Genomic DNA, 19,771 nt, shown 5'->3' with positions numbered 1-19,771 from the left:
AGTAACAAAATAACACAGATCTTGGGAAAATTCTGCATCTTTCAGGCCAGTAAGAAAGGTGATGAAGATTATAAGCTTGTTACATATAGTTACAGGCTTCCTCTCTCCAGTTAAATATGAATTAACTCCAAAATGTATACATTAGTCATTAAGTCTTTTGTTACTGTCTTTGACTGGGTGTTCCCTACAAGACAAGACAGAGCAGCCTTCTTGTCCCCTCAGATTTAATTTAAATTTAAATAAATCCCTGTAAAATTTTGTATGTTCTAAGATTAACTGGCCTTACCTATCTGAAACTTTAGTCTTACAGAACTTCTGTATCCCTTATCTTTTTGTGGGTGCTTCAAAACTTTATTTGGAAGCAATTTCTGAAACTTTCTGTTCATGTAACTTGCAGAAAGCTTTTTTTTGTCCTGGAACAGAGGAAGTGTCTCCTTGTAATTCCCAGTAGAACCCACCACAGTAAGTGCGGGAAGATGCTCAACAATTAACTGAGACGCTAATGGAAAATGGGGCTTAGAAAGCAGCAACAATCCACATACTATACCATATTAACAAATGTGTCCTTTCAACCTCACCACAGTTTTGTACATCCTGTGCTTTAAATCAGTATGTAACTTCTATTTACATTTAGTGGGATACTTCTGCACTCTTTTTTTTAAGTTGTGTTCCGATAATTCTCTTTAGGGCAGACCTGTACAGAACTCTCTCTGGTGCAGTCATTTTTCCATATTTTTCTTTCCTTCTTTTCTTTCAATAATTTCACTCTGTCCGCTTCTTTACCTTTATGGTGTTAATGAAGAGTGAGGAAATGTCCTCTTCTCTTGTCATATTGTTGCATTGCTCATAAGCGGCAAAGCCACAGATTAGTTACGCAGGTCATTTTTCAAGTGTGTTAGAACTGAAAAACTAAATTATTGGGACTATTTCTTGCGTCCCTCTTTCTCTAAAGCCAGTGGCCTTATTTACTAGGGATCCTACTAGGGCTCAGAAGAAGCCCTACAAACATCCAAATATGACCTCATATAGATTTTGGCGGTATTTTAAATTGTGTCATTTTAAAAGTTTGCAGCCCTGCAGGACTAGAAGCAAGTGCTGGGTCCCACTGAGAAGTTGGGAATCTACTTTTCCCATAGCATAAAGCTCCTCTTTGTAGCCCTGCTACAGGGCTGCAAAATAGAATTTTTAAAAAATAGATTGATATGTCTATGTATAGAAAAACTATTACTGTGTTATGCTTATAAGAAGCACACGGGATCTTTTTCAGGAGAAAAGGCAATACTCCGGGTTTATTGAAGATACAGCAATTAGCATATGCATTCTTTCTCTCCCCCTTCTTCTCTGCCCCCCTCTCCCCCTCCCACGCCAGTTGATGTTAGAGTCCAGATCAATCTAGTGGCCAGCTAGGCTGATCACGGGTAGGGAGGAGCCGGGTTCCATCAGTCACGACATGATGCTCCAGGGAGGTCTTGGGAGGACGAACCCAAAGTTTCATGGCAAGGCACCCTGTTTATATAGTGATTTTTCCTTCATTGAGACCAATGAGTTTTGCACCGTCATGCTGTAATTAATTGTTGTTTGACGAGTACTTGTTTCCTATTCATCCTGAGCCACAGACAGGTGTGATTTTTGGGAGTGAAATTGGGGAGAAGTAAACTGGTGTAATTTTTCTAAAGGGCTCAGAGTTGGTCTAATTCTGCTCATGTTGAAATCAATTAAATAGGAACAAAATTAGACCAATATTGAGCACTTTTGAAAATCCCATCCCACCCTTACTCTTGCAGGTGAATTAAAACAGAAAAATGTTTATTTTAAACTATTTAGGGCAATTGGAATGTTAGAACTCAGACCTGGCGAGATGAACTAATAATCAGAGGGTAGGTGAAGCCATCAAAGCTGCATTTTAAATGTATCATATTATTCTAAAAAGTATAATTGGGATATTACTGCCAACTGTATATATAAGCACCTTGCAAAATTCCATTCTTCTGGGCCAAGTAATTACTTCTAAAGGAACTCTAAACTCTGTTAAAATCAGTCATCACTATAAAGGGCAGAGAAATGAATTTTGTGGATGGGCTGGAAAATTTTCACATCAGTTTTGCAAGGCTGGCAATATATGAAAGAAAGGAGTCTTATTAATTTGTGAAGTGCACAAAGAAAAGTTTTCTTTGCCTCTGTTAAAATAAAGCATTAACTTCTCTCGATAAATCTTTCCCTCAAGGTGGGAAAACGGGCTGATAACTTCCTGTTTTTGTGGTCATTTTTGGTCTCTTTTCAATTTGTATAGGCTTTGGTTTCCAGATTTAGGAGTGTTTTCCTCCTATTTTGTTTGAAGGTTGTTTGATTAGAGGACTTTTGTCATCATTTCTTTTCCCCAGTTCAGTCCTCTCTCTTTAACAAGAAATTAACAGGATGAAGGAGGACAATGCACTTCTTCAAAAGCAACATATCTCGTTATTTTTCATTCTCTGTTTTTTGGTATAAGTAAGATGTTTTAAGACCTGCATCCTGTGGGATGCACCCACCTCTTCAGAGGCTAAGAGCCTATCATCAAGGCTGTCATCAGAAACCTGAAGTTCATTTCAGATCTTTGGGTTATAGCTCATCAAGCGTCAGACAGTCCGCATTTTGATTTGGGGTAAACTTGAATTTAAAACATAGGCATGAAAGTCAAGTCATCTGTGTTCTGTTCCCATCTCTGACACATACTTGCCTTTTTTCTTTGGACAAATTACTTAACCTCTCTGTGAGTGATACTCCATCGGTATAAAGGGAATAATAGTACTCTGAGTGATTGTACACATGATTCCACTCATGGTGTTCATTCACGTGAAATTGGATTTTTCTGGCTATCAGAGTCCATTGGGGCTGCTCCTATACCCTCCTCAACCCACCCAAGGTCATAAAAGGCAGAGCAGGCCCTACCATCACTCAGCTCCTTCTTATCGCTGGTGCGCAGTGTCCGCCTGCTTCTCTGCGACGCTGTTACAGTTAGTGTTAATGACTAATTAGTTAGTTGTTAGGTAGTTAATTACTTTCCGGTTGCCCATTGGTATTAAAAAGATCATTTTTACTAATTCTTCATAGACAGTAGGCTCTGAGTGCCCTCCTCAGTACTGTGTCTTGAGTTGGTATGGCAGAAATTGAATCTCTGGTTTGACATGCCCCTCTTGTGATGGGCAGTCTTAAGTGCCTTTATTTAGACAAGGAGCATATCCCTAACGTTGATTCTTCTGCCGCTCTCTTTCCAAGTGGACTCCAAAGGCAAGGGATGCCTACCTAAAGTTATCCTAGAGCCTTCCATGAAAGCCTATTCAGAGGAGGATGTAGCGAAGGCTCACTCCTCTCTCCATTCCTGCTCAGCAAGTGCCCCAACAAACTGTTGTTCCTTCCCAAGCTCCAGGGCTAAGATGTCTAAGAGACTGCAGTTGTCGACTTCAAGAAGGGATTGAAAGGAACCATGCTCCAGAGACAAAACATCGGTCTCCCTCTGTGGGACTCTTAGAACAGAGATGCAAGAATCAACATATTACATTGTCTCAAGCTCTGCATTCAAAGGGCTGCAAATGGCCTAACACGGGTGCCTCTGGAGCCTCATTACCAGGTATGAAAAAAGTGCCTTTGGTACTAGCTAAATCTGCTGCCCGCCTTCAGCACCAGTTCTTGTAATCTTGGTATGCAGCTCCCACATTACTAGCCTTTTTGGTGCCTATGGCCTGTTCATCACCAAGTGACATATCTGTGAGCCAGTACCAGAGTTTTCCCTGTTGGAGCATACGATCTCAAAATGCTAACTAAGCCTTCAGTCACTGAAATCATGGTACCGCATAGAGCTGTTGAGACATTGGGTGTCATCTACTTTTCCTGCTCAGGGTGGGACCCTTCCATCTCACAGGATCCTAGAGCTTGAGAGCCAGCCTGAGCCCTAACTTCTACACTGCAGTTAAACAGCCCTTTAGCCCGAGCCCCGCGAACCCAAGTCAACTGTCATGGACTAGCCACTGGTTTTTAATTGCAGTGTCGACATAACCTAGGAGACTTGATCTGTTCAGCAGAAAAGTCTGCTCCTCTACCAGTCTCCAGATGTACATAGTCATTTTGCTGGAAGCATCTAGTAATTGGCAATCTACACTGGGACACATTGTCTTAGTTTATGGAAAGACTCATGCAGAACCATGGAAGAATTAAGGTCTATTGTGCTAGAGGGAAATCTAATAGCTGGGATTTCCTTGCTGGCTGTTTTTGAATGTATCTGATCTATCTACATACAGCATGATCACATCAGCGGTGATGCAGAGAGCCTTCTTTCATCAGGAATACCCAGGTAGGCCCAATGTAGACATCCCACCCCTCTTCAGCTACAGTGCACTTAACATCTTCCTCTTGACAGGAGGCTTCATGCCACAGTTGAAAGTCTGGCAGAACCTTTGGAGAAACTCTGCCCTCAGCCTCCTTCTGGCAAATACCTTTTTTTCAAGAAGCTGAGACTAAGAGCATCACAGCTGAGAGATTGTCAGCACTGGGTATTGCATACAATTCCAGTTCCTTCCTACCTTCTCTCCCATCTTCCCCATCCACACCTCTCATGAGATACTGTTGAAGAAAGAGATGGACCCTGTCCTGCATCTTTGAGGAGCAGAAAAGGTACCCTTAGAATTCAGAGGCAGGGGGCTTTGTTCCCGTTATTTTCTCATTCCAAAGAAGAGGGCTTGAGGGCCTATTCTGAACCTTCGATATGTCAAGAACATACATTCTAAGAACATGATGCATTTCCTGTGAGCTGGAACATCTCACTAGCAGTACAGGATCCTGCCCATTGGACTTCCCACTGTACCAAGTGTGTTCACCAAATACTTGACAGTTGTACCAGCTCTCTTAAGGAGGCAAGGGATACAGGTTTATGCATATCCTATTAATGTGTTGATCCGAGGAAGATCATTACATCAGGTCATCAACTCAGTTCAAGTAATCTTAAATCTCTTTGCTGCAGTAGGACTAAGTCAATAGACAAATATCCACACTTACTCTCACTCAAAGCATAGAGTTCATAGAAGCCATGTTAGATTCCAGGTCACTGAAAGCCTGTCTCCCACAAGAAGGATTTCAAATTAGAATAGACTTCATCAACCAACTTCAAGCTACCCCAAAGATGTCACCGTGAGCATGCTTTAAACTTCTAGGATATTGGGCCTCATGCACCTGGGTGATGCAGTTCACCAAACTTTGCCTGTGCTCCATGCAAGGGTGGTTGAAATCAGTGTATCTAGTCGGAAGACACTGCATGAACATGTTGGTCCCAGTCCCACAAGAAGTCCCCTCCTCATTAAACTGATGGAAAGACCCACATCCCTATGCAATGGAGTACCCTTCTCTGTATCTTTGCCTACAACGATGCTTCTGCTAAGGGATGGGGGAGCTCGTCTAGATCACCTACAAACACAGAGCCTTTGATCCTCTCAAGAAGCTCACCAGGACTTAAGCATCCTGGAACTCAGAGCCATCCATCTGGAATGAATAACATTCCTGCCTCTGCTCCAGCAATCCCCAATCCAGGTGCTGAGAGACAACACCACAGCTACGCAGTATGTCAGCCAATAAGGAGGAGCCAGGTCATCTCCACTCTTGTCAGGAGCCTGTTCGATCTGTATTTGTCACCAGATCACACTGATGACCCTGCATTTTCCAGGAGTTCAGAACTTACTAACAGTTCACTTCAGCAGACAGTTCTCAGACATCCATGAGAGGATGATCAAGTACCCAGTGTCGCAGAGCATCTTTTGCAAGTGAGAATACCCCTTAATGTACCGATTTGCCACAATCCAGAACAAGAAATTCCAAGTGTTCTGCACCAGAGGGTGCTCTAGACCAAACACGTTGTTAGTGCCTTTCTTATCCTGTTACTCTGTGACAGATGTATGTCCTCCCATCAGTCCCCATGATACGAAGGGTCCAGCGTAGTCTGAAGCAGGATGCTGGACTGAAGATCAAGATAGCTCCGACATGGGCCAGGCAGGTCTGATGTTCATATCTGGTGGATTTTTTGTTATACTTCCCTATTGTGTTGGCTGCTCTGCCCAACAGTCTCACAGAACAATGGTTGGATCCTACGCCCAGACTTGTCATTGTTACGTTTGACAGCTGTGATGCTGGCTGGCTGACCCACTGAAAGAAGCAGTTCAGCTGAAGTTCAGAAAATTCTGCTCCAAAGCAAGAAGGTCTCAACTAGACTGACATATATCAAAGTGGAAGAGAGAGTTTTTATTCAAGTTCCTCCCACCCCCCCAGTTTGGAAGCCCCCGCAGTCTTCAGACTTCAATATAGTATTAGCAAGGTTGATAGATTCCCCCTTTGAGCCTTTAGCAAGCAGTTCCCTATCCCATTATCAATGAAGGCTGCCTTTTCAGTAGCTATTACATCAGCTTGAAGGGTAGGGGAGATGCATGTCCCCTGATAGTTTTATAAGGATAGGCTTAGGGTTAGGTATCATCCCAAGTTCCTGCCAAAAGTTGTTTGAGTTCCATATTAAACTAATTTATTTATCTCCCAGTTTTGGTTGGGCTGTTCTGCAGTCATTGGTTAAACAGAATTCCTAATACCTGCCTCCAAACAGACAACTACTTGTTAATCATCAGGAGTGGAATCCATGTGAACAATCACTCAAAGAAGAAAGAAAGAACAGTTACTTATCTTTTGGTAACAGTGTTTTTTTCAAAATGTGTTGTCCACATGGATTCCATGATTCCCTACTGCTCCAGAGTCTTATTCCTCTGAATTGGAGAAGGAACCGTGGGGTATTTGCACCCATTCTGCCTCTTATGCCCTTGACCGGGGTGTAGGCTCAAAGACATCTAGGACACAGGTACGGCCCCTAATGAACACTGCTTGCTACAATAATTCAATCTCATGTGCATACCCATATTTGAATCTGCATGGACAGTACATCTCAAAGAACCAGTATGGTAAGTAACCATTCTTTACTGGACACACAGATTGTTTGTGAAATACTTTAGTATCTTTTTATGGAAGACTTTACTAAAATGCAATGTATTATTATTTGATGAAAGCCTAATCTTATTTTATTTGATAAATATATCTGGTAAGTATAGCCTAAAATCAGAATGATCTGTTCATTGAAATAGTAAATTCATTATATAGCGTGTTTTATAGGCAGATTGCTTTAAAAACAATCTTAAATCCATTTAAAATGGAATCTAATTTCATCGGGTATATTTTGTAATAAAATATGTACATCCTGTTGAAGCAGCTATCTCAAAAGCAAGCTGGATCTTTTTTTTCATGAAGATGGGCATCTACATTTCTTTAACTGTTCTCTGTTTCTTATAGCTTCCTATAAGGACACTTTCTGCCAAAGTTGCAGGACCTTTAGAAAGGTTATTTGACAGAGTATAATACTTTCAGAAAGGCTTAGGGATGGAATATTAAAGGCATTCTCTATATACCATTAATATTCCAACACTGCATGTGGCAACATTTTGATTCTGAGGAGAGTGCATGAGTTCAAGGTCAGAGAGATTGACTTGTGCTGTTCATTATAACCAATTATTGTGTGACAAATGAGTTTGAGATCAGGCTGAAAATTCTGTAAGAAAAATCAATAGTTCTAATCAGGGCCTTTCAGGTCATTTACCACCCTACCTTTTGTTAGTTTGTCAGAAAAGAGAAAGATAAAACCTGTGTGACAGTGGATTGCCTCTGTATTGTTACTTTCCATTTGAAACATATTTTGATATCTTGAATTATATTAATAGTTTAATTGGTTTCAGAAACTTCTACAAGAGTTCCGATTTATAAGACTTCATTTTTAGTATTTTGATAAGATTTCCAAACTAGCAATATAGTGGGCCCTCTTCTCTCTTTCTCCCCCCCCCCTCCCCCCAGGATGTAGTATATTTAATTCCTAAAACAGATTCAAGCTGCTTGTCTCTAATGAATAGCAAATCTTACTGGAAGATATGTCACTAATAGTTTTAGCACAATGTCGGGGTAATTTCAAAATCTCTTTTCAGAGTTATGCCATTATGACAACTTGTAAAATAATAACTTCATGTTAGCTTTGACTAAACTGGACATATTTCACTATTTCAGTAAATGCCTTTCCTTTCCTTTTTGTAGTTTCCCGATGAAGATGAAGAAACCAGATTATACCGTTTGAAGATAGAAGAACAGAAACGCCTAAGAGAAGAAATTCTGAAACAAAAGGAGCTGAGACGGCAGCAGCAGGCAGGTGCTAGAAAGAGAGAGTTACTTGAAAGACTTGCACAACAGCAGCAACAGCCTCCTACACAACAATCTTTCACACAGCAGGAAGAGGAATCATCAGAGTTTCCCACCAATGGAAATCCATTTATAGTCCATCCTGGTGCACAGGCCAGGCAAAATGTGAAAAATAGACTTCTTGTTAAAAAGCAAGACATGGTGGTTGCAAATATTCAGCCCAAACCCACAGATTTCATGCAAGATGGGGCTAATATGCATTTTCAAGGACAGCAAGTGAAAACAGTGAAGCCTTTGAGACAGACTAGAACAGTACCACAAAGTCAGCTTCAGCCATCGCCAAAAGTATTACAAACAAAACCTGCTGCAACTACAGCATCGTTCACCCCAGGACAGACTGCTAGGGTGGCATCGATACAAGGAAGGCCTCAGGAACTGAAACCTGGTGTGAAAAGGACTGTCATGCAACGGGCAAACAGTGGTAGTGGAGATGGGCCCCATGTCGGCACCAAAGTGAGGGTGATTAAGTTGTCAGGAGGGGTAAGTTTCCAAGGCTCATCTGTTTTTGTGTTGTTTTGTCATGGTCTGTTTTTGTGTGTGCTATTCAGTGCAATCCTAAAATAGGAAAAGAACCTATTTTGAAAAGACAACAGCAAATTCAACAGAACTAATAATCCATATTTCAGAAGATGATTTTCAGAGCTATAGACAAGTTATTTTTTAAAAAACTTGTAGGAACAGCGGTTTGCTGTAATATATTGCACTGGAGTGGGGTTACCATTAAGTTTACATCACTGTTTCCTGAATAATATCTACTCATTTTGGGTGCTTGTAACTTGAACCTAAAAATTCTTCACCTGTGAATCTTTGCATAGAGCAGCAGTTCTCAAACTTTAGCAACCCGATGACCCCCATTTTGATTTAAAAATTTTTGCGGACCCCTAAATCCCCCGCTCAGTCATAGAATATCAGGGCTGGAAGGGACCTCAGGAGGTCATCTAATCCAACCCCCTGCTCAAAGCAGTACCAATCCCTAACTAAATCCCTAAATGGCCCCCTCAAGGATTGAACTCACAATCCTGGGTTTAGCAGATCCAATGCTCCAACCACTGAGCTATCCCTCCCCCCAAGTCCTACCCCCTCTCCTCCCCACTCCAGCCCTTCCCCCCCAAGGCCCCATCCCTGCTCCACCCTTGCCCCTCCTCTTCCCCGCCTCTTTCTGCCCCGTCCCCCGAGCGCACCCCGTCCCCGCCCATCCCCCTCCTTCCCTACGCCTCCGGAACTCCACTGAACAGCTGTTCCACGGCGTGCAGGAGGCACTGGGAGGGAGGTGGAGGAGTTTATCAGCCGGGCCAGCAGCCCCAGACATGATTTGCAGACCCCCTGGAATACCCTCGCGGACCCCTTTAAGTTTAAGAAACCCTGGCATAGAGCATTTTGGTCCAGAAATGTTTTGATGTATGGGAGAAAAGAATTTGTGTAGCTATTTTTAAGTTTGAGGGGTTACCAAAAAAAAAAAAAAAAAGACCTATGCCCTGTCCATCGTGCAGTTGAAACCATACTAGCAGCCAGTCATGTTTAAGCATGGCTGGAGCTAGCATAGTTGCCTGAACAGTGTGGGCAACCCTTTTTTCTTTGAGAACCACATTGAAAAACTGTGATATAAACAGAATTTGGGAGAGTGGGAGAGGAAATTTTGTACTAGGGACTAGATTGAAAATGCCACCATTTCACTTTTGTGTCTAAATCAGATTTACTTATCTTCTGACAAAGGGGTCTACATTGGCCCCTGAGCCCTGGTGGTGGTCCTAGTAGCATTATATATTCACTATGTTTTTCTGTATTCATCCAGCAAGTATCTGTATCGGTGGTTTTCAACCTTTCATTTACAGACCCCTAAAAATTTTGAATGGAGGTGCAGCGGACCCCTTTGGAAATCTTAGACATAATCTGCAGACCTCCAGATGTCCATGGATCACAGATCGAAAACCACTGATCTATATTAAATTTGATTTTCTATTATTGAAAAAAATAGGAGTGCAGAATAAGATGAGAATTCAGGTCTAACTACAGGATTTTCCCAGAGAGCTCTGGCCTCTGCTTTGCCTTGGGCAAAAATATTTAAATATAAAAATCTTTCTGTGCTGTGGTACCTTTTAGGAGAGGGGCAATCTGAAAGAAATCTATACGCTAATTGAGGAAACCACTAGAACTGCACTGAGCAACAAGCAGATGGACATACTGAGTGTGTTAGCAGAGGTTGAACAGGACCTCAGTTACAGAAGTTGTTTCTCACTCTTCTCTCAAAATCTGATTTTGTTAAATAATAGAATTTAGCAAATAAGTAGCCCAAAATGTAGTCTTAGGTGCTCAGATACCTTGGTAATGAGCACAGTATACATATGCAAAGGGAGACAGATATCACTCTTGGTGTTTTTAAAAGGGAAGAGGAAATTAAAATGCTAGAGAGACTTAAGTGTTAAAGGTAACTACTTTTCATAAGGATTTTATTACATTACAAATAATTTCAAAATGTTTCAAATTATATAGTTACACGGTGACTGTAAAGGTCCTCTTAACCTCTGGTTAGAGTGGAGGATGACTTTCTTCAGACATTGGTAGTAACTTTAGTCCAGTAGAAGGAGTAAATACACCTCTACCTCGATATAACGCGACCCGATATAACACGAATTCAGATATAACGCGGGGGGGCGGGGCTGCGCACTCTGGTGGATCAAAGCAAGTTCGCTATAACGCGGTTTCACCTATAACGCGGTAAGATTTTTTTGGCTCCCAAGGACCGTGTTATATCGAGGTAGAGGTGTACCAGAAGTTGTAGGTAATCCATTCTGTTGGACTAAATAAAAATATAATCATGCTTTCAGGAATGCCATTGGCCTGCAAGTAGTGTGACTGGCTTATTTTATTCTTGGTAATTCAACAAAAGCAATCGGGGCCCCAACTTTTCTTTTTATCTGGTAAAACAAAACATCAAGCTGCAACCCCAGCCACCAGTGCATAGAGGTCTCTAGGGTAAATGATTCAGTGCCCAATGTTGCAAGTATCATGAAACAGTTTTTTTTTTTTTTTCTTAATGTTCTCTTTTTCCAGCAAACCATAAGTGACTTATTTTTTTACCGATTATACACTAAGGTTGCTTGCCATCAGATTTAGCCACATTAAATACACGTGTCGTTCCTGCTGCATTGTATGCTATGTAGACTTGCTCTTGTCCCCTGAAAATTCAGTTCATATCTGCAGGATCATCAGCATAGAACAGGCTGTCTATGCATGGTATGTAGTTGCTTTTCCTTGCCACCATGGAATATTTGTTTTCTTTCGAACTATAGAAAAATGAAAGCGAGTGTTACCATTAGCTTTTTAACTCTGATCAAGATGGTTAATTAATTTTTTAATAGTGTGTCAAAAAGCTGAATCTATATTACTTTGTTCCATGTGCCACACAGAGAAAAAGGAAAATCTCAGCAACAGGGGGGCAATCTGGCCTATTTTGATGCTCAGTATATTAAAAAAAATTAACATGTTTATGAGAGGCCTGCAGACTATAAGGATCTCAGATCCTGTTTATAACTCTATTTTTTAGTACTGCAGCATACAGCACTTATTGCCAGACCTTTGAGACGCCCAGGTACTGGGTTTTTTTTAAAAAAAAAGAACATTTACTCCCTAATCTTTCTTCCTCAATCTAAATTAGGTTTGCCTGACTTCCCTGCTGTCAGCCACCAGAATATGCTTTGGCTCCTTTTATCTGTAAGCAGTGACTTGATTCTGCAGTATAGCAGCCTCTCTGCTGCTGTCAAAACTACAGATCATTTATACCCATTTCCCTTTCTCTTTAATTTTTTGTGCAGGTGAAGTCTTTAATGCCCATGGAATGGTGAGATTGATACTGGTTAGCCACTGTGCAGGCCACTCTACCCAGCTGTGCCAGTGTATGTCAGTACACACTTGAAAAGTCCTCTCTTTCAGCAGACTGGCAATAGTACTGAATAATGTAAAGTAAACAGTTATCTAACAGGGAATGGACTGAGATCATGCTCATACCACCTTTTATCTAAACCGGTTTCGCTTTGCACAGGAGCTGTTGGCAAAAACTGTCTGCTCATTAGACTGCTCACTGATACCGTGGTGGGTAGAACAGTTATCAAAGTGGCATTCTATGCTAATGATGGGTTTTATTTAATCTCAAAGCAGCTGTGCCAAACTTGATTTCCCTTGTTAAGAAAGTTGTCAGTTTTCTTGGTTCAAAATTACTTTCAGAGAACAGTGGCTCCTGCTGTTGAATAAGAGCACACCCCAGTGTGAGTCTTTATTGTGTGTGCAGCAAGCCCTTTACGTAACTAGGTGTTAGGGTACCGGCTAGAGAATCTGACTCCAGGTATGCAATATCCCCATATCTCTGAATAAAATAAGATGGCCTGTCAAAGTGGCTATGACTACACTTCGCACTCCTGGAACGAATAGTCTTTTTAAAGAAGAAATTGCAATATTTACCAATTAAGTATCTTAAAAAAAAAAAAAAAGATACTTGCTGTCCAGTGTGTCTGACACAGTAGATCAGGGGTGGGCAAACTTTTTGGCCTGAGGGCCACATTTGGGTGGAGAAATTGCATGCAGGGCCATGAATGTAGGGCTGGGGCAGGGGGTTGGGGTGCAGGAGGGAGTGCAGGTTGTGGGAGGGGGTGCAGTGTGCAGGAAGGAGCTCAGGACAAGGGTTGGGGTGCAGGAAGGGGCTCAGGGCAGGGAGTTGGGGTGCAGGAGGGGGCGGGATTCAGAAGGGGGCTTGGTGCAGGAGGGGGCTCAGGGCAGGGGATTGGGGTGCAGGAAGGGTGTGGCGGGGGCTCGGCAGGGGGTTGGGGGCTCAGGGTAGGAGTTTGGGTGCAGGAGGGAGTGCGGAGGGGGCTTGGCAGGGGCTTGGGGTGCAGGAGTGGTGCGGGGTGCGACGGGGCTCAGTGCAGGGGGTTGGGGTGCAGGAGGGGGTGCAGAGTACGGGAGGGGGCTTGGCAGGGGGTTGTGGTGCAGGAGGGTTGCGTCAGGGGGCTTGGCAGGGGATTGGGGTGCGGGGTGTGGTGGGGCTCAGGGCAGGGGGTTGGGGTGCAGGAGGGGTGCAGCAGGGGGCTCAGGGCAAGGCATTTGGGGTTCAGGGCAGGGGTTGGGGGTGTAGAGATGTGCGGCAGAGGGTTCAAGGCAGGAGGTTAGGGGGCTCAGGGCAGGGGGTTGGGGTGTGGGGTGCAGAAGGGGTTCGGGGTGCGGGGCCCCACACCGCTTACCTTGAGCGGCTCTGGGGTGGCAGTGGGGCTAAGGCAGGCTCCCTGCCTGCCCTGGCCCCGCGCCACTCCCGGAAGTGGCCAGCATATCCGTCAGTGGCTTGGTGGGGTGGGGTAGGCGGCTCCGCTGTGCGCTGCCCTTCCTGTATGTCAGACACTGCAATGTATTGCGTGCCCTATCAGGGACTAGTGGTGTGATGCAAGGGGTTAATGCTAGGATTTATCCTTATTTATTCCATGTCACAGCTGTCATTTTTACCAGAATCCTAGTTCCTTAAACATTTTAAGGCCAACCCTTCCTTTCAGATGAGCAAGGAAGAATGCCTATGTGAGTGGCTTTCTATTTTGATTATTCCCTTTCAGTCTTGGTAGTCCAAATATACTTGGCAAGTTTAGTCAGTCTGATCTTTAGAACTTGAAGAGACAGTGGGATTAAGTGTTCAGCGGATATATTTGATATCAGGGCTTTGGTTTTTTGCAGAGCTACAACACCTCTGTTGGCATAGCTTATCTAGCTTCTGTCTTACTTTGTTGCATATCTTCAGGACATCACTGTGTCTTGGATACGCAAGATCAGCATTTTATTATCATGCTGTCCATGAGAAAAAGTCTTAGATTTGTCTAGCTCAATCAGAGGCCTGATCTCAATACTAGATAAAGAACACAATAGGATTCAGACAGGATAAGATCTTGAAATGGTACTTGTTGGGAGGAAATACAGTAATAAATGGATATTTGTAGGCAGGCATAGTAGATACTTCAAAAAATATCTAGTGCAGTTGAAATCTGTAAAACCAATATCATAGAGCAGGAATGATCCTGGTCATGAGGGAGCAGGTTTGTACCCAGTGTTAACCATATATTTCTTAAGTGTTAAAAGGTTATACAAACTGGGCATGTTAGACATGTCCATTGATTGGTCTGAAGTTCTGTTGGCATTGCATGATGTTTTAAAATCATTGTTGTACCACTCAGTCATCTTATATTATTATTGGGTGATCTCTCCCTAGCCAAAGACTGGTCTTCCTTGCTCAAAGTGATATGTCTCAGCCTCTGTGGCCCGAAAATGCTGAATCTTATGCTGGACCAAGAATACACCACTCTTTGTCTATGTGGGCCTTTTGTATAAGTGCACCAGTGGGCCTTTTGTATAAGTACCTATGTTCTGTTTGGATTAAAAGTGAAGTCTTAGATTTTCATGAGTTACGGCAACTACTGCCCGACACTGCATCTGAAAAGCTTGACCGAAATAGCTGACAAACTATTTTGGTTGGAAATTCAGTCTGTAAGGATATATTCTTGGGTTGTATAAAAAAGATTGAAGAGGGGAGTTAAAGGACAGATAGCTTTGCTTTATTTAGGATAGCGGTCAAGGAGGGAGGTAGTTGAACACTGAATTCTAAAAAATGGGAAAAAATGTTCTTGGTTTAGACAGTCCTGTTGGATGATGTACATTTATCTACTAAGATTTGCTTGATGATTGTATTTGTTGTTTTGCTTGTATGTGTATTGTTCATTACAGCCAATAAAAATTGTTTAAATTTAAATTTCTATAGCGCCTTTCGTCCAAAGACATCAGAAGAGCTTATACAAACGTTAATTAAAATCTCCAACACTTATGTGGCAAGAAGTATATAGGGAGCTTTCAACCCATATCTGAAATGCAGCTCTGAGGTGTGGAACGTCAGAATGTTAGCAGAGTACAGTAACATTATTTTCACAGTGGGAGGATGGCATCAGCATCAGTACTCATCCCCCACCATCTGGTAAGGTCAGTGTCTGTCTTATTAGGTGCGCAGGCAAAAATTTAATGTAGGCTAGCATTTTAAATTGCGTCTTAATGCCTCTTTTTCACACTTACAACTCAGACAGCACAAAAAGAGTGACACCCAAGAAGCTGCACTAATCTAAACATCAAGGAGATTAAAACTCAGTCAAAGGTGATGGATGGACAGACTTCCAGTATCTGTAAAATTTCAGTCTAGCAATATTTTGCAAATTATAATGTTCCCTACTGAAAAACTCTCTGAAATTCTTGCTCTGTAAAAGTACAGTCTAAAGGCACAGGTTGGTGCAAAATATTAAAAACTATATAGGTGCCATTGGGGCATAGATTGATATGGTTCAGTGAGGTGGAATAAGTCATGATTTTCAGAAATTTTTTAGAGAGGGGGGGTAAGGATATTGCATGTTAGGAGATGCACCTCTTATTGGGGTGGTACGAAAGGAGACATGAATTCACACATGGGCAAAGGAGCAGTTAATGGGCGGGCAGTTCAGGAGACCAGGGCATAAAGGTACGTGAGGTCAAGAGCAAGAGAAGAACTAGATGGCACTTTAAGAAAGGCTAGCAATCAAATCCTGACTAAAAGGAATCCATGTTTAACTGGTTAAATTTGAATCTAATTTCACTGCAAATAACTTGGAGTATATGCAAAATAAAATGCTTCCTCTTATTAACCTGAGAACAGGCTGAGGCTCCCTGTAGCTTTCACCTTTTCCTCCCCAGACCTTTAAAATTTAGTCAAAATTTAAATATACAATTGTAAGACTAGGCTTTCCATTGAATACTGTAAAAGCAGATTCCATCATTCCCTTAAAATTGTAATAGAAAGTCGTCTGCAGTTTAATTTTGGAATTTTATACTGTAAAACAGTCTCTCGTGGTGGGCCTGATGTACATTATTGCAACATCAAGCAGTAGTTGGATTTCATAAGAGGAAATGGTAGAGGACGACCATGACAGTGTAAGTAAAAATATGTCGCTAATAGAAATCTTATTTTAAAGTGAAAATTGGTCAACATGGGATAATTGGAGTGGGAAAGGATGCAGATTTGTCCCATTTAAATTTAGTGACTCCAAGAGCAGTGAAATGCTTTAATATAAAATGTTCAAAGTTTAAGAAATTAGAGGAGCTAGCCACTAATACAGGTATGCCTCGTGTCGAGAAGACTTTCAAACGCAAATGGAGAACCTAATTAACTGAATACCATCAGTGCCATGGAAAACTTAATGCTAGAAGCTTGGGGCAGGACATTGCAAGAGTTGAACGAACAGATTTGTGTAGCCATAGCAGAGTGGTACGCACTGGGTTCCTGTTTTGGATTGGTAAAGAAATTGTTAGTCTGCAGGGATTTGTTCATCTAAGCAACTCTAATGCTGCAAGATGCATGTGGCTGAAGAGGACTACATTAATACAAACTAGGGAAAATTTTATTTCAAGTGCACAGCATCCCCGTGGGGGAATTACAGTGCAGCACTTTAGTGCACACTGCTATTCATACCGCTCATTGTCCAAACTATGGAGCAGTGTAGATCAAGCTCAAAATGACTTTACTGTGAGGTGAGACATTATCTGAGTCTCTTTCAGAGAGACAACTCTCAAATTTACAAGCATTGACTTTTCTTCCAAGGTTCTAGGTGGTCCTACTTATGGATGAATACCACAATCTGTTGAAGAGCCAACCAGAGTTATTGGTTGTGGGTATAAAGTGGGGTGCACTTTCCTCCAGGAACGTGGGGGGCACAGTCAACAGTTTCTAGAAATGAGCATCCTGTAAGTTTTACTGTTCTTTATTTAAAAGGAAAAAGTATGAGGTGAGAATCCAGTACCAATTTCATGGCATAAGTACATCAACAGTCCGAGGTACTTGCTGTTGACATGTAATATATCAGTGGCTCACCAACTTTTAATGTAGGCAAAAAGAAACCTTCAACTAAGCCAGGAATTTTAAGTTACAGGAAACATGAACTTGCCGACCTGGAAACTCCAGTCAGTTCAGAACATAGCAGCTTGTTTGCTCAGCAGCACAGTCCAACAAAAGCACATCATCCCAGTAATCTCTCTTCACTGGCTTTCTGTTGAATGCTGGTTCAAGTTTAAGATTTTGGTTTTCATGTTGAAAGTGCTACATTAGGATAGCCTTAAATATCAGTGGGACTCTTTCACTCTGTAAAGTAATGACCACAGTGACATTTCCACTAGTGTAGTGTCAAGATTGCAAGGAGGAGGCAGAGTTGTTTTTCCTAGCAGAAGAGATCAGAATGACACATCTGGGCATGTTCAGAACCTATTCTGACCTATCCACTCATGATAAGAACACCAAAATCATGTTTTGAAACAAAACAAGCATCTTGCAGAATGGGGGAAAGTGAAAGGTTAATCTTGTTGTGCTTAGTTTAATGGCGTAAGAACATAACAGCCATACTGGGTCAGACCAATGGTCCATCTAGCCCAGTATCCTGTCTCTGACTGTGGCTGGTGCCAGATGCTTCAGAGGGAATGAACAGAACCAGACAATTATGAGTGATCCATCCCCTGTTGTCTAGTCCCAGCTTCTGGCAGTTGGAGGTTTAGGGATACTCAGAGCATAGTCCTTGACTATCTTGCGTCCATAGGGTTGTGTCCTTGATCTATCCTCCATGAATTTATCTAATTCTTTTTTTGAACTCAGTTATAATTTTGGCCTTCACAGCAGCCCTTGGCAATGAGTTCCACAGGTTGACTGTTCACCGTGGGAAGAAGTACTTCCTTTTGTTTTGTTTTAAACCTGCTGAATATTAATTTTGGTGCTCACGTATCTCAATGATGGGTGTGCTTTAAGAATCAACTCACTTAGAAGGAGAAAGAACTGCTTATAGAGGTTTTCCAAAAGAAATGCCTGACATGGAGATTTTCTTTGAAAGATGTACTGCATGACTGGAGAAACAAAATAGTGACCAACTTCTATGGTCTGGTAGTCCCTAGCATTTTGAATGGATGTTCTACTCCCAAAACAGGAATTTTCCTTGACAAGTCCCTTGTCTCCATCCAAAAAGGTGTGTCCCAATAGCAGATATGCATACTACACACCATGTATTCTATGAAATATGTATTATGGGGCTTTCTTTACCTCTGCTAAAATAAATGCCCAGTGTACTTGCTCTGAAGTGATCTTTTTCTATTGCTTAAAACAGTGCATTGTTTTTGGTGGAAGGAGGTAGATTTTAAAATAGAGACACTGTAACTCAGTGAAGGCTATGTACATAGCAAGTTTCAAACTTAGTGGATTTTACTGTATCTTTGCAGTTATATTTACATTTTATTGGGGAATTTCTCATACAGCACTCAATAACTCAGAGGTTGAGTCTACCCTAGTAAAGTAAGTAGCGATAATTCACCATTTGTGCAGTTACTTCAGTCATAGTAATGGCTAAAGCTGTAGCGTAGATAAGGCTTGTGCTCTTTTACTGCTGTTGTCTAACCCTGTCTATGCTACAGCCTGTGCAGTTATGAACAACATACACTTCCAGGCGGAGGCCAAGCAAGGAAATTTTCAGCCCCCTTTTGAAGGAGGCATGCAGGGTATTCAGTACATCATTGCTCACTGAATGCCCGTCTGTAGTTTGACTGAAACATGTTTCCTTTTTACCGAGCTGGAAAGGGAATGTGGTTATGCTGGGAATAGAAATAGTCAATATTTTTCTGCCCACATTGTTTTGTATGGTATTTGTATGGTATTTATCTCTTTGTGTATATTTGTTCTGAGTAAGCTTGCTTCATGATCAAAATTTTAGGAATCAAAAGGGGAAAAATATACATTTCCTCAAACATCCGTTTTAATGCTCTGATAAGGCTTAGAAAAGGTCGGTTCCTTCAATATAAATGGAGACAGCTTGACTGGTCACCCAGTTATTTGATTTCAGTCATACTTAATCTAACCTTGTGTCTGCCAGGCATATACTTTTCTTTTTTGTGTGAGAGTAAATAGTTGGAACTTAGATAATTAATTTCTGTCTTAGATTGCTCATCAGTACTGAATTTCTCTTAAATAGAGATGGCTATGATCCAATATGGGTGGAGTGAGCGAAGTGGGAATTGTATTCAATCAATGTATTGTTGCTGTTCTTTCATTTAAAAAGTAATGACCAGCATCAGACATGTCCCAGTCAGGGAGAACACTGAACTTGAGTCTGAAGACCTGTGGTGGTTCTGCCACTGACTTGTGTGATATTTGGTAATTATGCCTTATGCCTTAGTTCCCCAATCTAATATTTTTCCCAATTTAGAATGGGAAAAATATTTGCCATCTTTGTACAGTACTTTCAGTATCTATAGATTAAAAAGTGCTACATAAGAGTTTCTTTTTGTCTGACACCTATTCTGCTAATACTGTTGATAAATGTCCTGAACTACTGATTAGCTGTTTTCCTTACATTTTAGTGTAGATATCAGTGGCTTGGCTTTGTTTTTACAGTGTTTATTA

General features: G+C 41.7%; 1 protein-coding gene across 1 annotated transcript in view; it reads left to right on the top strand.

Moving 5' to 3' along the window:
• RBM33 (RNA binding motif protein 33) overlaps positions 1 to 19,771 on the top strand; it is a 146,422-nt gene that overhangs the window by 90,532 nt on the left and 36,119 nt on the right. Inside the window, exon 15 of the mRNA XM_065397927.1 lies at positions 8,137 to 8,778. Within this exon, the coding sequence (XP_065253999.1) occupies positions 8,137 to 8,778 (642 nt within the window). The remainder of the gene's footprint in view (positions 1 to 8,136; positions 8,779 to 19,771) is intronic.

This window comes from Emys orbicularis, chromosome 2 (genome assembly GCF_028017835.1).
Source record: "Emys orbicularis isolate rEmyOrb1 chromosome 2, rEmyOrb1.hap1, whole genome shotgun sequence".
Taxonomy (NCBI): domain Eukaryota; kingdom Metazoa; phylum Chordata; order Testudines; family Emydidae; genus Emys; species Emys orbicularis.
This window is presented reverse-complemented; position numbering and strand designations above follow the sequence as displayed.